General features: G+C 58.3%; 1 protein-coding gene across 4 annotated transcripts in view; it reads left to right on the forward strand.

The window, feature by feature from the left end:
- LOC147122438 (guanine nucleotide exchange factor VAV3-like) overlaps window positions 1–23,267 on the forward strand; it is a 307,623-nt gene that overhangs the window by 107,547 nt on the left and 176,809 nt on the right. For 3 of the 4 annotated variants that reach the window (XR_015077746.1, XM_085983596.1, XM_085983598.1), the window contains exons 4-6: window positions 12,965–13,030; window positions 13,934–14,042; window positions 18,381–18,473. Coding sequence is in view for 3 of the 4 variants with exons in the window: in XM_085983596.1 (XP_085839722.1) it covers window positions 12,965–13,030; window positions 13,934–14,042; window positions 18,381–18,473 (268 nt within the window). In the remaining variant the exon portion in view is untranslated. The remainder of the gene's footprint in view (window positions 1–12,964; window positions 13,031–13,933; window positions 14,043–18,380; window positions 18,474–23,267) is intronic. The other variant, XM_085983597.1, reaches the window with a different exon arrangement.

Raw genomic sequence — 23,267 nt, forward strand, 5'->3', positions numbered from 1 at the left:
CCGCCTCGTGAGTTAGGATTCAGAAACTCATATTACAAAATATCGCTGAACTCTTTGTTAGGGACACTCGGACTGAGTTCATCACTTGTTCAGTTCCAGGTGAGTAAAAAATGCATCCAGCACTCTGCTGCCCATGTCCGAACTCGCCCATCACCCTGTGCTCACTGACCCACACTGGCTTCTGGTCCAACAACGCCTCGAGTTTTAAATTCTCATCCTTTTCTTCAAATCCATCCATGGCCTCGCCCCTCCCTATCTCTGTAACCTCCTCCAGCCCAACAACCCTCCGAGATCTCTGCGCTCCTCCAATTCTGGCCTCTTGTCCATCCCCCACTCCCTTCGCTCCACCATTGGTGGCCGTGCCTTCAGCTGCCTGGGCCCTAAGCTCTGGAATTCCCTCCCTAAACCTCTCCGCCTCTCTCTCCTCCTTTAAGACGCTCCTTAAAACCGACCTCTTTGACCAAGCTTTTGAAGATCAGAATCTGGCTCCAACTCACCAGTACGTCCCACTCCCGCTTCCTGGGCGTAGCATTGGACGGCGCCTAGTCCACGTGCGTCGTAACGCGGGTCTCCTTCCAGACCGGCTGCCATTTTGGGAAAGTGCCCTCCATAGGCGTTCAGGGCCTGTGCCTGAATGGGCAATAAACCCCAGCCCATAGAATGGTGCTCAGTCCTGCCCATTCCGAAATGGACCGCCAGTAAAGAGAGGCCTCAACTCTTTTACTCACCGGGAGGGACAGGAGCCCCTCGACACTGCCCCAACTGTGGGCTGCTTCCGGGCACCAATCACTCTCCTCCAACTCTCCCCCTCCAACTCTCCCCCCTCCAACTCTCCCCCTCCCCCTCCAACTCTCCCCCCTCCAACTCTCCCCCCTCCAACTCTCCCCCTCCCCCTCCAACTCTCCCCACTCCAACTCTCCCCCCTCCAACTCTCCCCCCTCCAACTCTCCCCCTCCCACTCCAACTCTCCCCCTCCCCCTCCAACTCTCCCCCCTCCAACTCTCCCCCCTCCAACTCTCCCCCTCCAACTCTCCCCCCTCCAACTCTCCCCCCTCCAACTCTCCCCCTCCCCCTCCAACTCTCCCCACTCCAACTCTCCCCACTCCAACTCTCCCCCTCCCACTCCAACTCTCCCCACTCCAACTCTCCCCCCTCCAACTCTCCCCCCTCCAACTCTCCCCCTCCCCCTCCAACTCTCCCCCTCCAACTCTCCCCCTCCAACTCTCCCCCTCCAACTCTCCCCCTCCAACTCTCCCACTCCAACTCTCCCCACTCCAACTCTCCCCCTCCAACTCTCCCCCTCCCCTCCAACTCTCCCCCTCCCCTCCAACTCTCCCCCCTCCAACTCTCCCCCTCCCCCTCCAACTCTCCCCCCTCCAACTCTCCCCCTCCCCCTCCAACTCTCCCCACTCCAACTCTCCCCCTCCAACTCTGCCCCTCCCCCTCCAACTCTCCCCACTCCAACTCTCCCCCTCCCCCTCCAACTCTCCCCCTCCCACTCCAACTCTCCCCCCTCCAACTCTCCCCCTCCCCCTCCAACTCTCCCCCCTCCAACTCTCCCCCCTCCAACTCTCCCCCCTCCAACTCTCCCCCCTCCAACTCTCCCCCCTCCAACTCTCCCCCTCCAACTCTCCCCCCTCCAACTCTCCCCTCCCACTCCAACTCCCCCCCTCCAACTCTCCCCCCTCCAACTCTCCCCCTCCAACTCTCCCCCCCTCCAACTCTCCCCCCCTCCAACTCTCCCCACTCCAACTCTCCCCCTCCCACTCCAACTCTCCCCCTCCCACTCCAACTCTCCCCCCTCCAACTCTCCCCCTCCAACTCTCCCCCTCCCCCTCCAACTCTCCCCCCTCCAACTCTCCCCCCTCCAACTCTCCCCCCTCCAACTCTCCCCCTCCCACTCCAACTCTCCCCCTCCAACTCTCCCCACTCCAACTCTCCCCCTCCCACTCCAACTCTCCCCCCTCCAACTCTCCCCCCTCCAACTCTCCCCCTCCCGCTCCAACTCTCCCCCTCTCACACTTTTCAGGATATTAAGGGGAACAGACAGGGTAGATAGAGAGAAACTATTTCCGCTGCTTGGGGAGTCTAGGACTAGGGGGCAGAGTCTAAAAAGTAGAGCCAGACCTTTCAGGAGTGAAATTAGGAAACACTTCGACACACAAAGGGTGGTTGAAGTTTGGAAATCACTTCAGCAAAAGGAAATGGATGCTAGCTCAATTGTTAATTTTAAATCAGAGATTGATAGCTTTTTGTTAACCAAAGGTTATTAAGGGACATGGGGCAAAGGCGGGTCTGTGGAGTTAGGTCGCAGATCAGCCAAGATCTCATTGAATGACGGAACAGGCTCGAGGGGCTGAATGGCCTCCCCCTGTTCCTGTGTTCCTATGTCCCTCTCTGCTGCCCTCCCGTCCCCCTCCACTCTCCTTCCTCCTCCTCCCTCTCCCACTCCCCTCCTACTCCCCTCGCACTCGACCCCACCTCCTCCCAAATTCCTCCCCGAATTCTCCTACCTCTGCAACAAAAGCCAAATACTGTGGATGCTGGAAATCTGAAATGAAACCAGGAAATGCTGGAAACTCTCAGCAGGTCAGGCAGCATCTGTGGAGAGAGAAACAGAGTTAACGTTTCAGCTCGATGACCTTTCATCAGAAGTAGAGAAGTTATGCTGAATCTTTATAAAGCGCTGGTTAGGCTTCCGACCCACTTAGCGCCCTCTTAAGGCGCTATCGGGTGGTGCAGCCCACTGAATTTCTCGGCCTCGATGTTTTCAAGGGGAGACTGGATATGCACTTGAGGGAAATAAACTTGCAGGGCTACGGGGATAGAGCGGGGGAATGGGACTGACTGGATTGCTCTACAGAGAGTTGGCACGGACTCGATGGGCCGAATGGCCTCCTTCTGTGCCGTTATGAATCTATGACTATTCTACCTCTGGCCGGTTTAGGAGCCTCTCGGAGTCGCGACAAATCCCCGCAGCGCACCGGTGTATAATGAGGCCTGCTCCCCGCCAGCATCATTAGAATCTCACAGCACAGGAGGAGGCCATTCGGCCCATCGTGCCTGTGCCGGCTCTTTGAAAGAGTTCTCCAATTAGTCCCACTCCCTGCTCTTTCCCCACAGCCCTGTGAATCTTTCCCTCCAAGTATTTCTCCAATTCCCTTTTGAAAGTTCCTATTGAATCTGCTTCCACCGCCCTTTCAGGCAGCGCATTCCAGATCACAACAACTCGCTGTAAAAACATTCTCCTCATCTCCCCTCTGGTTCGTTTGCCAATTCCCTTCACTCTGATATAATAGCAAAATACTGCGGATGCTGGAAATCTGAAATAACAACAGAAAATGCTGGAAACACTCAGCAGGCCAGGCAGCATCCGTGGAGAGAGAAAGAGAGTTAACGTTTCAGGTCTGGGACCCTTCATCAGAACTGGGAAAAGCTGGAGATGTAACAGATATTCAGCAGGTGCAGAGACAGCGGGGTGGGTTAGGAGGGGAGGAAGGAATAGAAAGAATACTCTGTACTTTTGTAAGAGGCAGGAAAGATAAAATGTAGAGTTCAACAGTTTCAGATAATTATCTCTGCCCCCATTTTTCATGCAGTATGATTTTTGCCATTCCCATTTGCAACATTTTATCTTTCCTGCCTCTTACAAAAGTACAGGATGTTCTTTCTATTCCTTCCTCCCCTCCTAACCGCACCCCCCCCCGCCCCGTCTCTGCACCTGCTGAATATCTGTTACATCTCCAGCTTTTTCCAGTTCTGATGAAGGGTCCCAGACCTGAAATGTTAACCCTGTTTCTCTCTCCACGGAGGCTGCCTGGCCTGCTGAGTATTTCCAGCATTTTCTGTTGTTATTCCCTTCACTCTGTGTCCTCTGGTTACCGACCCTCCTGCCACTGGAAACAGTTTCTCCTTATTTACTCGATCAAAACACTTCATAATTTTGAACATCTCGATTAAATCTCCCCTTAACCTTCTCTGCTCTAAAGAGAACAATCCCAGTTTCTCCAGTCTCTCCACATAACTGAAGTCCCTCATCCCCGGCACCATTCTAGTAAATCTCCTCTGCACCCTCTCCAAGGCCTTGACATCCTTCCTAAAGTGCGGTGCCCAGAATTGGACACAATACTCCAGCTGGGGCCTCACCAGTGATTTATAAAGATTTAGCAAAGATAGTTAGACATGCATCTGTGATCCAATGTCTGGGATAAGAAGAGGCTCATTGCCATCTTGTGATTCGCCTGGGGTGAGGCTAAGATTATCCATTTACCACACTCCCGCCCCCGTCTAGACTCTGTGTACGGGTTCAGATTAGCACAGACTCGCCGAGCTAGCCTGAAGCTACACTTCCTGTGGTCAGTCTGTGTAACCGTGGTGCTTCCTCAGTGCGAGGGTTGGCTTCGAGTCTGTCAGCGGCTGCACACACACTCTACACCGTGTCCCACACTGCCCCCTGCGGGATGGACATTCACTCTACACCATGTCCCACACTGCCCCCTGCGGGATGGACACTCACTCAACACCATGTCCCCACACTGCCCCCTGCGGGATCGACACTCACTCTACACCATGTCCCCACACTGCCCCCTGCGGGATGGACACTCACTCTATACCGTGTCCCACACTGCCCCCTGCTGGATGGACACTCACTCTACACCAGGTCCCACACTGCCCCCTGCGGGATGGACACTCACTCTACACCATGTCCCACACTGCCCCCTGCGGGATGGACACTCACTCTACACCGTGTCCCCACACTGCCCCCTGCGGGATGGACACTCACTCTATACCGTGTCCCATACTGCCCCCTGCTGGATGGACACTCACTCTACACCAGGTCCCACACTGCCCCCTGCGGGATGGACACTCACTCTACACCGTGTCCCAAACTGCCCCCTGCGGGATGGACACTCACTCTACACCGTGTCCCCACACTGCCCCCTGCGGGATGGACACTCAGTCTACACCGTGCCCCACACTGCCCCCTGCGGGATGGACACTCACTCTACACCGTGTCCCACACTGCCCCCTGCGGGATAGACACTCACTCTGCACCGTGTCCCACACTGCCCCCTGCGGGATGGACACTCACTCTACACCATGTCCCCACACTGCCCCCTGCAGGATGGACACTCACTCTACACCATGTCCCCACACTGCCCCCTGCAGGATGGACACTCACTCTACACCATGTCCCCACACTGCCGCCTGCGGGATGGACACTCACTCTACACTGTGTCCCCACACTGCCCCCTGCGGGATGGACACTCACACTACACGATGTCCCCACACTGCCCCCTGCGGGATGGACACTCACACTACACCATGTCTCCACACTGCCCCCTGCGGGATGGACACTCACTCTACACCGTGTCCCACACTGCCCCCTGCGGGATGGACACTCACTCTACACCGTGTCCCACACTGCCCCCTGCGGGATGGACGCTCACACTACACCGTGTCCCACACTGCCCCCTGCGGGATGGACGCTCACTACACCGTGTCCCACACTGCCCCCTGCAGGATGGACACTCACTCTACACCATGCCCCCACACTGCCCCCTGCGGGATGGACACTCACTGTTCACCGTGTCCCACACTGCCCCCTGCTGGATGGACGCTCACTCTACACCGTGTCCTACACTGCCCCCTGCAGGATGGACACTCACTCTACACTGTGTCCCCACACTGCCCCCTGCGGGATGGACATTCAGTCTACACCATGTCTCCACACTGCCCCCTGCTGGACGGACACTCACTCTACACCATGTCCCACACTGCCCCCTGCGGGATGGACACTCACGCTACACCGTGTCCCCACACTGCCCCCTGCGGGATGGACACACACTCTACACCATGTCCCCACACTGCCCCCTGCAGGATGGACACTCACTCTACACCATGTCCCCACACTGCCCCCTGCGGGATGGACAATCACTCTACACCGTATCCCCACACTGCCCCCTGCGGGATGGACACTCACTCTACACCATGTCGCACACTGGCCCCTGCGGCATGGACATTCACTCTACACCGTGTCCCCACACTGGCCCCTGCGGGATGGACATTCACTCTACACCGTGTCCCACACTTCCCCCTGCGGGATGGACACTCACTCTACACCATGTCCCCACACTGCCCCCTGCGGGATGGCGACTCACACTACACCATGCCCCACACTGCCCCCTGTGGGATGGACACTCACTCTGCACCGAGTCCCACACTGCCCCCTGCGGGATAGATACTCACTCTGCACCATGTCCCACACTGCCCCCTGCGGGATGGACACTCACTCTACACCGTGTCCCACACTGCCCCCTGCGGGATGGACACTCACTCTACACTGTATCCCCACACTGCCCCCTGCGGGATGGACACTCACTCTACACCGTGTCCCACACTGCCCCCTGCTGGATGCACACTCACTCTACATCATGTCCCACACTGCCCCCTGCGGGATGGGCACTCACACTACACCGTGTCCCACACTGCCCCCTGCTGGATGGACACTCACTCTACACCATGTCCCCACACTGCCCCCTGTGGGATGGGCACTCACTCTGCACCGTGTCCCACACTGCCCCCTGCGGGATGGACACTCACTCTACACCATGTCCCCACACTGCCCCCTGCGGGATGGCGACTCACACTACTCCATGTCCCACACTGCCCCCTGCGGGATGGACACTCACTCTACACCGTGTCCCACACTGCCCCCTGCGGGATGGACACTCACTCTACACCGTGTTCCACACTGCCCCCTGCTGGATGGACACTCACTCTACACCGTGTCCCACACTGCCCCCTGCGGGATGGACACTCACTCTACACCGTGTCCCACACTGCCCCCTGCTGGATGGACACTCACTCTACACCGTATCCCACACTGACCCCTGCGGGATGGACACTCACTCTACACCGTGTCCCACACTGCCCCCTGCGGGATGGACACTCACTCTACACTGTATCCCCACACTGCCCCCCTGCGGGATGGACACTCACTCTACACTGTGTCCCACACTGCCCCCTGCTGGATGTACACTCACTCTACACCGTGTCCCACACTGCCCCCTGCGGGATGGACACTCACTCTACACCGTGTCCCACACTGCCTCCTGCTGGATGGACACTCACTCTACATCATGTCCCACACTGCCCCCTGCGGGATGGGCACTCACACTACACCGTGTCCCACACTGCCCCCTGCTGGATGGACACTCACTCTACACCATGTCCCCACACTGCCCCCTGCGGAATGGACACTCACTCTACACCGTGTCCCACACTGCCCCCTGCGGGATAGACACTCATTCTACACCGTGTCCCACACTGCCCCCTGCGGGATGGACACTCACTCTACATCGTGTCCCACACTGCCCCCTGCGGGATGGACACTCACTCTACACCATGTCCCCACACTGCCCCCTGCGGGATGGACACTCACTCTACACCGCGCCCCCACACTGCCCCTGCTGGATGGACACTCACTCTACACCGTGTCCCACACTGCCCCCTGCGGGATGGACGCTCACACTACACCGTGTCCCACACTGCCCCCTGCGGGATGGACGCTCACTACACCGTGTCCCACACTGCCCCCTGCAGGATGGACACTCACTCTACACCATGTCCCCACACTGCCCCCTGCGGGATGGACACTCACTGTTCACCGTGTCCCACACTGCCCCCTGCTGGATGGACGCTCACTCTACACTGTGTCCCCACACTGCCCCCTGCGGGATGGACATTCAGTCTACACGATGTCTCCACACTGCCCCCTGCTGGACGGACACTCACTCTACACCATGTCCCCACACTGCCCCCTGCAGGATGGACACTCACTCTACACCATGTCCCCACACTGCCCCCTGCGGGATGGCGACTCACACTACTCCATGTCCCACACTGCCCCCTGCGGGATGGACACTCACTCTACACCGTGTCCCACACTGCCCCCTGCGGGATGGACACTCACTCTACACCGTGTCCCACACTGCCCCCTGCTGGATGGACACTCACTCTACACCGTATCCCACACTGCCCCCTGCGGGATGGACACTCACTCTACACCGTGTTCCACACTGCCCACTGCTGGATGGACACTCACTCTACACCGTGTCCCACACTGCCCCCTGCGGGATGGACACTCACTCTACACCGTGTCCCACACTGCCCCCTGCTGGATGGACACTCACTCTACACCGTGTCCCACACTGCCCCCTGCTGGATGGACACTCACTCTACACCATGTCCCCACACTGCCCCCTGCAGGATGGACACTCACTCTACACCATGTCCCCACACTGCCCCCTGCAGGATGGACACTCACTCTACACCATGTCCCCACACTGCCCCCTGCGGGATGGACACTCACTCTACACTGTGTCCCCACACTGCCCCCTGCGGGATGGACACTCACACTACACGATGTCCCCACACTGCCCCCTGCAGGATGGACACTCACTCTACACCGTATCCCCACACTGCCCCCTGCTGGATGTACACTCACTCTACACCATGTCCCCACACTGCCCCCTGCAGGATGGACACTCACTCTACACCATGTCCCCACACTGCCCCCTGCAGGATGGACACTCACTCTACACCATGTCCCCACACTGCCCCCTGCATGATGGACACTCACTCTACACCATGTCCCACACTGCCCCCTGCTGGATGGACACTCACTCTACACCATGTCCCCACACTGCCCCCTGCAGGATGGACACTCACTCTACACCATGTCCCCACACTGCCCCCTGCAGGATGGACACTCACTCTACACCATGTCCCCACACTGCCCCCTGCGGGATGGACACTCACTCTACACTGTGTCCCCACACTGCCCCCTGCGGGATGGACACTCACACTACACGATGTCCCCACACTGCCCCCTGCGGGATGGACACTCACACTACACCATGTCTCCACACTGCCCCCTGTGGGATGGACACTCACTTCACCATGTCCCCACACTGCCCCCTGCGGGATGGACACTCACTCTACACCGTGTCCCACACTGCCCCCTGCGGGATGGACACTCACTCTACACCGTGTCCCACACTGCCCCCTGCGGGATGGACGCTCACACTACACCGTGTCCCACACTGCCCCCTGCGGGATGGACGCTCACTACACCGTGTCCCACACTGCCCCCTGCAGGATGGACACTCACTCTACACCATGTCCCCACACTGCCCCCTGCGGGATGGACACTCACTGTTCACCGTGTCCCACACTGCCCCCTGCTGGATGGACGCTCACTCTACACCGTGTCCTACACTGCCCCCTGCAGGATGGACACTCACTCTACACTGTGTCCCCACACTGCCCCCTGCGGGATGGACATTCAGTCTACACCATGTCTCCACACTGCCCCCTGCTGGACGGACACTCACTCTACACCATGTCCCACACTGCCCCCTGCGGGATGGACACTCACGCTACACCGTGTCCCCACACTGCCCCCTGCGGGATGGACACTCACTCTACACCATGTCCCCACACTGCCCCCTGCTGGACGGACACTCACTCTACACCATGTCCCACACTGCCCCCTGCGGGATGGACACTCACGCTACACCGTATCCCCACACTGCCCCCTGCGGGATGGACACTCACTCTACACCATGTCGCACACTGGCCCCTGCGGGATGGACATTCACTCTACACCGTGTCCCCACACTGGCCCCTGCGGGATGGACATTCACTCTACACCATGTCCCACACTTCCCCCTGCGGGATGGACACTCACTCTACACCATGTCCCCACACTGCCCCCTGCGGGATGGCGACTCACACTACACCATGCCCCACACTGCCCCCTGTGGGATGGACACTCACTCTGCACCGAGTCCCACACTGCCCCCTGCGGGATAGATACTCACTCTGCACCATGTCCCACACTGCCCCCTGCGGGATGGACACTCACTCTACACCGTGTCCCACACTGCCCCCTGCAGGATGGACACTCACTCTACACTGTATCCCCACACTGCCCCCTGCGGGATGGACACTCACTCTACACCGTGTCCCACACTGCCCCCTGCTGGATGCACACTCACTCTACATCATGTCCCACACTGCCCCCTGCGGGATGGGCACTCACACTACACCGTGTCCCACACTGCCCCCTGCTGGATGGACACTCACTCTACACCATGTCCCCACACTGCCCCCTGTGGGATGGGCACTCACTCTGCACCGTGTCCCACACTGCCCCCTGCGGGATGGACACTCACTCTACACCATGTCCCCACACTGCCCCCTGCGGGATGGCGACTCACACTACTCCATGTCCCACACTGCCCCCTGCGGGATGGACACTCACTCTACACCGTGTTCCACACTGCCCCCTGCTGGATGTACACTCACTCTACACCGTGTCCCACACTGCCCCCTGCGGGATGGGCACTCACACTACACCGTGTCCCACACTGCCCCCTGCTGGATGGACACTCACTCTGCATCATGTCCCACACTGCCCCCTGCGGGATGGGCACTCACTCTGCACCGTGTCCCACACTGCCCCCTGCATGATGGATGCTCACTCTACACCATATCCCCACACTGCCCCCTGCGGGATGGCGACTCACACTACACCATGTCGCACACTGCCCCCTGCGGGATGGACACTCACTCTGCACCGAATCCCACACTGCCCCCTGCGGGATGGACACTCACTCTACACCGTGTCCCACACTGCCCCCTGCGGGATGGGCACTCACACTACACCGTGTCCCACACTGCCCCCTGCTGGATGTACACTCACTCTACACCGTGTCCCACACTGCCCCCTGCGGGATGGGCACTCACACTACACCGTGTCCCACACTGCCCCCTGCTGGATGGACACTCACTCTGCATCATGTCCCACACTGCCCCCTGCGGGATGGGCACTCACTCTGCACCGTGTCCCACACTGCCCCCTGCATGATGGATGCTCACTCTACACCATATCCCCACACTGCCCCCTGCGGGATGGCGACTCACACTACACCGTGTCCCACACTGCCCCCTGTGGGATAGACACTCACTCTGCACCATGTCCCACACTGCCCCCTGCGGGATGGACACTCAGTCTACACTGTGTCCCCACACTGCCCCCTGCGGGATGGACACTCACTCTACACCATATCCCCACACTGCCCCCTGCGGGATGGCGACTCACACTACACCATGTCCCACACTGCCCCCTGCGGGATGGACACTCAATCTACACCGTGTCCCACACTGCCCCCTGCGGGATGGACACTCACTCTATATCGTGTCCCACACTGCCCCCTGCAGGATGGACACTCACTCTACACCATGTCCCCACACTGCCCCCTGCGGGATGGACACTCACTCTACACCGCGTCCCCACACTGCCCCCTGCTGGATGGACACTCACTCTACACCGTGTCCCACACTGCCCCCTGCGGGATGGACACTCACTCTACACCGTATCCCCACACTGACCCCTGCTGGACGGACACTCACTCTACACCATGTCCCCACACTGCCCCCTGCGGGATGGACACTCACACTACACCATGTCTCCACAGTGCCCCCTGCGGGATGGACACTCACTCTACACTGTGTCCCCACACTGCCCCCTGCGGGATGGACACTCACACTACACGATGTCCCCACACTGCCCCCTGCGGGATGGACACTCACACTACACCATGTCTCCACACTGCCCCCTGTGGGATGGACACTCACTACACCATATACACACACTGCCCCCTGCGGGATGGACACTCACTCTACACCGTGTCCCCACACTGCCCCCTGCAGGATGGACACTCACTGCACCATATACCCACACTGCCCCCTGCGGGATGGACACTCACTCTACACCGTGTCCCACACTGCCCCCTGCTGGATGGACACTCACTCTACACCGTGTCCCACACTGCCTCCTGCGGGATGGACACTCACTCTACACCATGTCCCACACTGCCCCCTGCGGGATGGACACTCACTCTACACCATGTCCCACACTGCCCCCTGCGGGATGGACACTCACTCTACACCGTATCCCCACACTGCCCCCTGCGGGATGGACACTCACTCTACAGCGTGTCCCACACTGCCCCCTGCTGGATGTACACTCACTCTACACCGTGTCCCACACTGCCCCCTGCGGGATGGACACTAACTCTACACCGTGTTCCACACAGCCCCCTGCGGGATGAACACTCACTGTACACCGTGCCCCACACTGCCCCCTGCGGGATGGAAACTCACTCTACACCATGTCCCCACACTGCCCCCTGCGGGATGGACACTCACTCTACACCGCGTCCCCACACTGCCCCCTGCTGGATGGACACTCACTCTACACCGTGTCCCACACTGCCCCCTGCGGGATGGACACTCACTCTACACCATATCCCCACACTGACCCCTGCTGGACGGACACTCACTCTACACCATGTCCCCACACTGCCCCCTGCGGGATGGACACTCACACTACACCATGTCTCCACAGTGCCCCCTGCGGGATGGACACTCACTCTACACTGTGTCCCCACACTGCCCCCTGCGGGATGGACACTCACACTACACGATGTCCCCACACTGCCCCCTGCGGGATGGACACTCACACTACACCATGTCTCCACACTGCCCCCTGTGGGATGGACACTCACTCTACACCGTGTCCCCACACTGCCCCCTGCAGGATGGACACTCACTACACCATATACCCACACTGCCCCCTGCGGGATGGACACTCACTCTACACCGTGTCCCACACTGCCCCCTGCTGGATGGACACTCACTCTACACCGTGTCCCACACTGCCCCCTGCGGGATGGACACTCACTCTACACTGTGTCCCACACTGCCCCCTGCGGGATGGACACTCACTCTACACCGTGTCCCACACTGCCCCCTGCGGGATGGACACTCACTCTACACTCAGTTTCTGCCTTGTTCTCTCCAGTTTCTGTCACTTGTTGTGATTATGTTTCAGGCCATTTCCCACTGAACAGTCTGTGGATGATGAAGACGTTTACAAGAGCCTTGCCGACTTGATCGAGTACGTAGAAATTTTCATGGCTACTGTTGTGTTTAACCCGTAATTAAGTGGTTTAACGTGATTCGCTTCACACCCGTTCAGTTCGTGCAATGATGCGAAGGCCTAGCTGAGGGTATTTCTGAGCATTTTTGGATCTCTCTCAAGTCTGAGGTTGAAATTCCTGTCTTAACGCAGTTAGACACCTAGCTTTTCTCACCCTGAATTGGTTTGTGTCAACTTGGCTCAGTGGGCAACTCACTCACCTCAAAAGGTCGTGGGTTCAAGACCCAATCGCAAGACACCAACACCCAGGCTGTCACACCCAGTGCTGTACTGAGGGAGCGCTGCACTGTTGGAGGGGCAGTACTGAGGGAGCGCTGCACTGTCGGAGGGGCAGTACTGAGGGAGTGCTGCACTGTCGGAGGGGCAGTACTGAGGGAGCGCCGCACTGTCAGAGGGGCAGTACTGAGGGAGCGCTGCACTGTCAGAGGGGCAGTACTGAGGGAGAACTGCACTGTCGGAGGGGCAGTACTGAGGGAGAGCTGCACTGTCGGAGGTGCCGTCTTTCGGGTGAGACGTTAAAACACGGCCCCATCTGCCCTCTCAGATGGACATAAAAGATCCCACAGCACTATTGTAAAGAAGAGGAGGTGAGTCCTGGGCCAATATGTGTTCCTCAACCAACATCACTAAAACAGATCATTTGCCTCATTGTAGTGTTTGGGATCTTGCTGTGCACAAATTGGCTGCCGTGTTTCCTACATTACAACAGTGACTACACTTCAAAAAGTACATCATTTGCTTTAAAGTGTTTTGGGAAGTTTCCTGGACATGTGATCAGATGTTGTGTCGATGCAAGTGCGGCCATTCTCTGCTTCTATCCCTCGCTCCCATTTATCTGACGGGTGTGCTCTGTCATTGCAGCGAGGCGAGTGTTGAGGATGATGAGGATCTCTATGACTGTGTCTATGGCGATGATGAAGGTGGAGAGGTTTACGAAGATCTGATGAAGGTTGAAGCAGCCCAGGTGCCTGTATGGTCCCCATTTACAACTCTTCCTTTTCAATCTTAGAAAAACTGGGCTTGTTTCCCTCAGAGCAGGGAAGGTGAAGGGGAGATTTAATGGAGATGTTCAAAATCATGAAGGGTTTTGATCGAGTAAATCAGGAGAAACTGTTTCCAGTGGCAGGAGGGTCGGTAACCAGAGGACACAGAGTGAAGGGAATTGGCAAAAGAACCAGAGGGGAGATGAGGAGAATGTTTTTACAGCGAGTTGTTGTGATCTGGAATGCGCTGCCTGAAAGGGCGGTGGAAGCAGATTCAGTAGGAACTTTCAAAAGGGAATTGGAGAAATACTTGGAGGGAAAGATTTGCAGGGCTGTGGGGAAAGAGCAGGGAGTGGGACTAATTGGAGAGCTCTTTCAAAGAGCCGGCACAGGCACGATGGGCCGAATGGCCTCCTCCTGGGCTATAAGATTCTGTGATTCTATATTTGTTATAAAAGTTGCTATACGGAAAAAGACCAGGATCTATCTTGTTCATCTTCTACTGTCCCGGTAGTCACATGATAATGGAGTTGTTGACCAATCACAGCGATCAATCTCGATCAATGAGTCCACAACAGACCCAGACATGAGACAAGGAAAACCCCCAGTGCGAACAAACCAAGCTCCAGGGTTTGTGTATAGTTTTTGTTTTATTCATTCTCAGGATGTGGGCATCGCTGGCGAAGCCGGCATTTATTGCCCATCCCTAATCGCCCTGAGAAGGTGGTGGTGAGCCGCTTTCTTGAACCGCTGCAGTCCGTGTGGCGAAGGTGCTCCCACAGTGCTGTTAGGGAGGGAGTTCCAGGATTTTGACCCAGTGACGATGAAGGATTGGCCGATATAGTTCCAGGTCAGGATGGTGTGTGACTTGGAGGGGAACTTGGAGGTGGTGGTGTTCAAATACCTGCTGCCCTTGTCATTCGAGGTTTGGGAGGTGCTGCCGAAGAAGCCTTGGCGAGTTGCTGCAGTGCATCTTGTAGATGGTACACACTGCAGCCACGGTGCGCCGGTAGTGGAGGGAGTGAATGTTTAAGGTGGTGGATGGGGTGCCCATCAAGCGGGTTGCTTTGTCCTGGATGGTGTCGAGCTTCTTGAGTGTTGTTGGAGCTGCACTCATCCAGGCTTCTGATTTCCAATTACTCAATACTCTTCGATCAGATTCTTCCCCCGTATCCCAGTCCCTTTCCCGTATCCTGGTCTCTCTCCAGTATCCTGGTCTCTCTATAGTATCCCGGTCTCTCTCCAGTATCCCAGGTTCTGCTCCCTTCACTGGTGGGAGAGAGGTGCCGATATTCTCAGTGCAAGCTCTGAGTGTGTGAACTGCTGAGTTACATTTGATTTAAATTCTCATTCTTGTGTTCAAATCCCTCCATGGCCTCACCCCTCCCCATCACTGTAACCCCCTCCCACCCTACACCCCTCCCTATCACTGTAACCCCCTCCCGCCCTACACCCCTCCCTATCTCTATAACCCCCTCCCACCCTACACCCCTCCCTATCTCTGTAACCCCCTCCCACCCTACACCCCTCCCCATCACTGTAACCCCCTCCCACCCTACACCCCTCCCCATCTCTGTAACCCCCTCCCACCCTACACCCCTCCCTATCCCTGTAACCCCCTCCCACCCTACACCCCTCCCCATCACTGTAACCCCCTCCCACCCTACACCCCTCCCTATCACTGTAACCCACTCCCACCCTACACCCCTCCCTATCACTGTAACCCCCTCCCACCCTACACCCCTCCGCATCTCTGTAACCCCCTCCCACCCTACACCCCTCCCTATCACTGTAACCCCCTCCCACCCTACACCCCTCCCTATCACTGTAACCCCCGCCCGCCCTACACCCCTCCCTATCTCTGTAACCCCCGCCCGCCCTACACCCCTCCCTATCACTGTAACCCCCTCCCACCCTACACCCCTCCCTATCACTGTAACCCCCTCCCACCCTACACCCCTCCCTATCAATTCAATTCAATTCAAATCGCTTTATTGGCATGACAAGGTACATCTTATGTTGCCAAAGCATCAAAAAACATTCATGGTTGAACACATAAATACAGATCTATCCATACAGTGTATAAACAGATATATCCCTGAGTGTATAAATATACATTCATATAATTTGTATATACTCTTCTTATATTTAGTGGTTGTCCCTCTGTTTATGGCAAGCTGTAAAATAGTGTGCCGCTAAGGTTACACAATTTCTCTCTTCCCCTAGTAGGTATGGGAGTTTTTGGTCATCATTCAAATTTCTGAATTCAGGGCATATTTTTGTGAATTTTGGGTAGAAATTCTCCCTTATGCCCTGATATTTTCTACAAGCTGTGAGGAAGTGCATCTCTGTCTCCACCACTCCCTGACTGCAGTGAGAGCATATCCTGTCCTCTCTTGGTAGCCGGGTCTGTCTGTGTCTACCTTTTTCGATCGCCAGGCTATGTTCACTAAGTCTGTACATTGTCAAGGTTTTTCTCAGTTTGCTATCCTTTACCATGGTCAGGTAATCAGCCATGTTGTATTGTCTGTTTAGGGCCAAGTAGCAATTGAGTTTGTTTTGGGTTTTTGTTGTTTCTGCCCAATATGACAGATATTTTTCCTTTTGCTTAGTGACGATTGTGTTGGGCCGAATTCTTTGTGTTACGCTGTCACTGTCCTGGGGCTGGTTATTGTTAGTAGTGTTAGTAGTTACTTCACTGAGTCCCAGGACTAGTTGACTGAGGGTATTCTTCTTTATGGTCCTCTCTTGGCATTTCAGGGCTTTGTAATGATAGCAGTGGGGGTTGCTCATTTTTAGGTGTTTCCAAAATTTGGTGGCTCTTTTTTGGATAGTGATTATTAATGGATATTGGCCTAGTTCTGCCCTGCATGCATTGTTTACGGTTTTTCTTTGAGTCCGGAGGATACTTTTACAGAATTCTGCATGTCGGATCTCAATTGGGTGTTTGTCCCATTTTGCAAATTCTTGTTGTGTTAGCGGTCCCCACACCTCACTGCCATAGAGTGCAATTGGTTCAATTACTGATTTAAAAATTTTGAGCTAAATGCTAATTGGGATTTCTATTTGGATTGATTTTTTAATGGCATAGAAAGCCCTTCTTGCTTTCTCTTTCAGTTCATTCACAGCCAGATGAAAATTTCCCATAGAACTGATTTTTAAGCCCAAGTATGTGTAGTTAGTGGTTTGTTCAATTTTAGTTGTTCCTTGTGTGAAATTTATTTAGGGTCCCTGATGTCTGGATCTTTGCTGGAACACAAGGACTTTGTTTTTTTGGGGATTTATTGTCAGGGCCCAGGTCTGGCAGAGCGACTCCAGCAGATCCAGGTTCTGCTGTAGACCCTCCTTAGTTGGTGACAGCAGAACCAGGTCATCTGCATAGAGGAGGAATTTAACCTTGGATTCATATAGGGTGAGGCCGGGTGCTGTAGATTGTTCAAGTAGTTTTGCCAATTCATTTATGTAAATATTAAAGAGTGTCGGTGAGATGGGCGAGCCCTGCGTCACCCCCCGCCCCTGTGGGAAGTATTTTGTTTGTTTGTCTCCAATTTTAACTGCACATTTATTGTTTGTATACATTGATTTAATTACATCATATGTTTTTCCCCCTACACCACTTTCAATAAGTTTCAAGAATAGACCGTCGTGCCAGATGGAGTCGAAAGCCTTCTGGAAATCTATAAAGCATGCGTAGATTTTTCTTTTGTTTTGATGAACATGTTTGTCAATTAGGATCTGCAGGGTGAAGATATGATCTGATGTTCTATAGTTTGGTAGGAATCCAATTTGGCTTTTGCTCAAGACATTGTGCTCCTCAAGGAAGTTTATAAGTCTTTTGTTTATGATGCTACAGAATACCTTCCCCAGGTTACTGTTTACACAGATGCCTCGATAGTTATTTGGGTCACTGTAACCCCCTTCCACCCTACACCCCTCCCTATCACTGTAACCCCCTCCCACCCTACACCCCTCCCGATCACTGTAACCCCCTCCGAGATCTCTGCGCTCCTCCAATTCTGGCCTCTTGTCCATCTCCCGCTCCCTTCGCTCCACCATTGGTGGCCGTGCCTTCAGCTGCCTGGGCCCTAAGCTCTGGAATTCCCTCCCTAAACCTCTCTGCCTCTCTCTCCTCCTTTAAGATGCTCCTTAAAACCTCCCTCTTTGACCAAGCTTTTGGTCACCTGTCCTAATATCTCCTTATGTGTCTCGGTGTCAGTTTGTGTCTGATTTCCGCTCCTGTGAGGCGCCTTGGGAGGTTTCCCTGGTTACAGGCGCTATATAAATGCAGGTTGTTATTGTGCGAGTCACATTTTCTGTCTGTGCAGAAACAGACGGAGACTGACATTCGGAGTTGCTGCCTCCTGGAAATAAAACAGACAGAGGAAAAATACACGGAGACCCTGGAGTCAATCGAGAAGGTAGGCCTGGGAAGGTAAAGCCAGCCGCTCCATCTGTACCTCCACTCCCTTCTGGTGATCTCCCACTCCGCCCGCCCTCCTCCCTCACCAAACACTCGTTGCAGTTTCGGTTCGCAGAGCTTCCAGCTCCTCCCCAATACCAGAGACTATCGGGGCAAAACCAAAAGGGTCTGTCGGGGTGGTCTATCGGGGTCAGTCGTGGGGTCTGGGGGGGGGGGGTCTGTTGGGGGTGTCTGTCGGGGGGGGTCTTTCGGGGGGTCTGTCGGTCTGTGGGGGGGGTCTGTCGGAGGGTCTGTCGGTGGGGTCTGTCGGGGGGTCCGTCTGGGGTCTGTTGGGGGGGTCTATGGGGGTCAGTCGGGGGGTCTGTCAGGGGGTCGGTCGGGGGGTCTGTCGGGGTGTCTGTCGGGGAGGTCTGTCGGTCTGTGGGGGGGGTTCTGTCGGAGGGTCTGTCGGAGGGTCTGTCGGAGGGATCTGTCAGGGGTCTGTCGGGGGGGTCTATGGGGGTCAGTTGGGGGGTCTGTCGGGGGGGGTCTGTCGGGGGGACTGTCGGGGGGGTCTGGGGTCAGTCGGGGGTCAGTCGGGGGGGTCTCGTGGGGTCAGTCGGGGGGGTCAGTCGGGGGAGTCTGTCGGGGGGTCTATCGGGGTCAGTCAGAGGGTCAGTTGGGGTCAGCGGGGGGTCAGTCGGGGGGGTCTGTCTGGGGTCAGTCGGGGGGTCAGCCTGGGGGTCTGTCGGGGGGTCAGTGGGGGGGTCTGTCGGGGGTCAGTCGGGGGGTCAGCCTGGGGGTCTGTCGGGGGGTCAGCCTGGGGGTCTGTCGGGGGGTCAGTGGGGGGGTCTGTCGGGGGTCAGTCGGGGGGTCTGCCGGGGGGGGTCTGTCGAGGGGGTCAGTCGGGGGGTTTGTCGGGAGGTCTATCGGGGTCAGTCACGGGTCTGTCGGGGGTGTCTGTCGGGGGGGGTCTGTCGGGGGTGTCAGTCGGGGGGTCTGTCGGGGGTGTCTATCGGGGTCAGCCACGGGTCTGTCGGGGGGGTGTCTGTCGGGGGGGGGGTCTGTCGAGGGGGTCAGTCGGGGGGTTTGTCGGGGGGTCAGTCACGGGTCTGTCGAGGGGGGGTCTGTCGGGGTGGTCTGCGGGGGGTCAGTCATGGGGTCAGTCGGGGGGGTCTGTCTGGGGTCAGTCGGGGGTCTGTCGGGGGGTCTAGGGTCAGTCGGGGGTCTGTCGTGGGGTCTGTTGTGGGGTCAGTCGGGGGGGCCTGTCTAGGGTCAGTCGGGGTGGTCTATCGGGGTCAGTCGGGGGGGTCAGTCGGGGGGGTCAGTCGGGGGTTCTGTCGGGGGGTCTGGGGTCTGTCGTGGGGTCTGTCGGGGGGGTCTGTCTGGGGTCAGTCGGGGGTCTGTCGGTCTGTGGGGGGGGTTCTGTCGGAGGGTCTGTCGGTCTGTGGGGGGGGTTCTGTCGGAGGGTCTGTCGGAGGGATCTGTCGGGGGGGTCTATGGGGGTCAGTCGGGGGGTCTGTCGGGGTCTGTCGGTGGGGTCTGTCAGGGGGGTCTGTCGGGGGTGTCTGTCTGGGGTCCGTCGGGGGGTCTGGGGTCAGTCGGGGGTCAGTCGGGGGGGTCTCGTGGGGTCAGTCGGGGGGTCAGTCGGGGGGGTCTCGTGGGGTCAGTCGGGGGGTCAGTCGGGGGTTCTGTCGGGGGTTCTGTCGGGGTGTGTCAGGGGGTCTGTCGGGGGGGTCTGTCTGGGGTCAGTCAGAGGGTCAGTTGGGGTCAGCGGGGGGTCAGTTGGGGTCAGCGGGGGGTCAGTCGGGGATCTGTCGTGGGGTCTGTCGGGGGGGTCAGTCGGGGGGGTCAGTCGGGGGGGTCTGTCTGGGGTCTGGGGTCAGTCGGGGGTCTGTCGGGGGGTCTGTCTGGGGTCAGTCGGGGGGTCTGTCGGGGGGTCTGTCTGGGGTCAGTCGGGGGTCTGTCGGGGGGTCTGTCGGGGGGTCTGTCGGGGGATCTGTCTGGGGTCAGTCGGGGGTCAGTCGGGGGGTCTCTCTGGGGTCAGTCGAGGGTCTGTCGGGGGCTCTGTCTGTGGTCAGTCGGGGGTCTGTCGTGGGGTCAGTCGTGGGAGTCAGTCGGGGGGGGTCTGTCGGTGGGGCCCGTCTGGGGTCTGTCGGGGGGCTCTATGGGGGTCAGTCGGGGGGTCTGTCAGGAGGTCGGTCGGGGGGTCGGTCGGGGGGGTCTGTCGGGGGGGGTCTGTCGGGGGGGTCTGTCGGGGGGTCTGTCTGGGGTCAGTTGGGGGGGTCTGTCTGGGGTCAGTCGGGGGTCTATCGGGGTGGTCTATCGGGGTCAGTCGGGGTGTCTGTCGGGTTGGTCTATCGGGGTCAGTTGGGGGGTCTGTCGGGGGTTCTGTCGGGGGGGTCTGTCTGGGGTCAGTCGGAGGGTCAGTTGGGGTCAGTGGGGGGTCAGTTGGGGGGTCAGTCGGGGGTCTGTCGGGGGGTCTGTCGGGGGGTCTGCCTGGGGTCTGTCGGGGGGTCGGGGGTCTGTCGGGGGGTCAGTCGGGGGGGTCTGTCTGTGGTCAGTGGGGGGGTCAGTCGGGGGTCAGTGGGGGGGTCTGTCGGGGGGTCAGTCGGGGGGGTCAGTCGGGGGGGTCAGTCGGGGGATCAGTCGATGGGGTCAGTCGGGGGTGTCCGTCTGGGGGTCTGTCGGGTGGTCTGTCGTGGGGTCTGTCGGGTGGTCTGTCGGGGGGGTCAGTCGGGGGGGTCAGTCGGGGGGTCAGTCGGGGGGTCTGTCGGGAGCACTGGAGTCAATCGAGAAGGTAGGTCTGGGAACGTAAAGGAAGCCGCTCCATCTGTACCTCCACTCCCTTCTGGTGATCTCCCACTCCGCCCGCCCTCCTCCCTCACCAAACACTCGCTGCAGTTTCAGTTCGCAGAGCTTCCAGCTCCTCCCCAATACCAGAGACTATCGGGGCAAAACCAAAAGGGTCTGTCGGGGTGTCTATCGGGGTCAGTCGTGGGGTCTGTCTGGGGTCAGTCAGGGGGGGTCTGTCGGAGGGGGTCTGTCGGGGGGGGGGTCTGTCGGGGCGGTCTGTCGGGGGGGGTCTGCAGGGGATCAGTCGGGGGACCAGTCGGGGGACCAGTCGGGGGATCAGTCGGGGGATCAGTCGGGGGGTCAGTCGGGGGTCTGTCTGGAGTCAGTCGGGGGTCAGTCGGGGGTCAGTCGTGAGGTCTGTCGTGAGGTCTGTCGTGAGGTCTGTCGTGAGGTCTGTCGTGAGGTCTGTCGTGAGGTCTGTCGTGGGGTCTGTCGGGGGGTCTGTCGGGGGATCAGTCGGGATCAGTCGGGATCAGTCGGGGGTCTGTCGGGGGGTCTGTCGTGGGGTCTGTCGTGGGGTCAGTTGGGGGGTCTGTCTGGGGTCAGTCGGGGGTCTGTCGGGGGGGTCAGTCGGGGGTGTCAGTCGGGGGTTCAGTCGGGGGGTCTATCGGGGTCAGTCGGGGGGGTCAGTCGGGGGTTCTGTCGGGGGGTCTGTCGGGGGGGTCTGTCTGGGGTCTGTCGGGGGTCTGTTGGGGGGTCTGGGGTCAGTCGGTGTCTGTCGGGGGGTCTGGGGTCAGTCGGGGGTCTGTCGTGGGGTCTGTCGTGGGGTCAGTCGGGGGGGTCTGTCTGGGGTCAGTCGGGGGTCTGTCTTGGGGTCAGTCGGGGGGTTCAGTCGGGGGGGTCTGTCGGGGGAGTCTGTCGGGTTGGTCTATCGGGGTCAGTCGGGGGTTCTGTCGGGGGGGGTTTGTCTTGGGTCAGTCGGGGGGTCAGTCGGGGGTCTGTCGGGGGTCAGTGGGGGGGTCTGTCGGGGGTCAGTGGGGGGGTCTGTCGGGGGTCTGTCGGGGGTCAGTGGGGGGGTCTGTCGGGGGGGTCTGTCGGGCTGTCGGGGGGGTCTGTCGGTCTGTCGGGGGGGTCTGTCGGGGGGGTCTGTCGGGGGGGTCTGTCGGGGGGGTTTGTCGGTCTGTCGGGGGGGTCTGTCGGGGGGGTCTGTCGGGGGGGTCTGTCGGGGGGGTCTGTCGGGGTGGTCCGTCTGGGGGTCTGTCGTGGGGTCTGTCGGGTGGTCTGTCGGGGGGTCTGTCGGTCTGTCGGGGGGGTCTGTCGGGGGTCAGTGGGGGGTCTGTCTGGAGTCAGTCGGGGGATCAGTCGGGGGATCAGTCGGGGGGTCAGTCGGGGGTCTGTCGGGGGTCTGTCTGGAGTCAGTCGGGGGTCAGTCGGGGGTCAGTCGGGGGTGTCAGTCGGGGGTTCAGTCGGGGGGTCTATCGGGGTCAGTCGGGGTGGTCTGTCGGGGGGGTCTGTCTGGGGTCAGTTGGAGGGTCAGTCGGGGTCAGTGGGGGGGGTCAGTCGGGGGTCTGTCGGGTGGTCAGTCGGGGGGGTCTGTCGTGGGGTCTGTCGGGGGGGGTCTGTCTGGGGTCTGTCGGGGGGTCAGTCGGTGTCTGTCGGGGGGTCTGGGGTCAGTCAGCCATGAACAGAGGGACAACCAGTAAACTAAGAAAAGAATATATATAAACAATGCGAATGTATATTTATACACTCAGGGAGATACCTGTTTATACACTGTATGAATAGAACTGCGTTTATGTGCTAAACCATAAATGTATTTTGATGCTTTGGCAACATAAGATGTAACTTATCATGCCAATAAAGCGATTTGAATTGTGAATTGTGAATTGGGTCAGTCGGGGGTCTGTCTTGGGGTCAGTCGGGGGTTCAGTCGGGGGAGTCTGTCGGGGGTTCTGTCGGGGGGGGGTTTGTCTGGGGTCAGTCGGGGGTCAGTCGGGGGTCAGTGGGGGGGTCTGTC

The sequence above is a fragment of the Somniosus microcephalus genome, chromosome 3 (genome assembly GCF_052327205.1).
Source record: "Somniosus microcephalus isolate GS21.2 chromosome 3, FLI_Smic_1.0, whole genome shotgun sequence".
Classification (NCBI taxonomy): domain Eukaryota; kingdom Metazoa; phylum Chordata; class Chondrichthyes; order Squaliformes; family Somniosidae; genus Somniosus; species Somniosus microcephalus.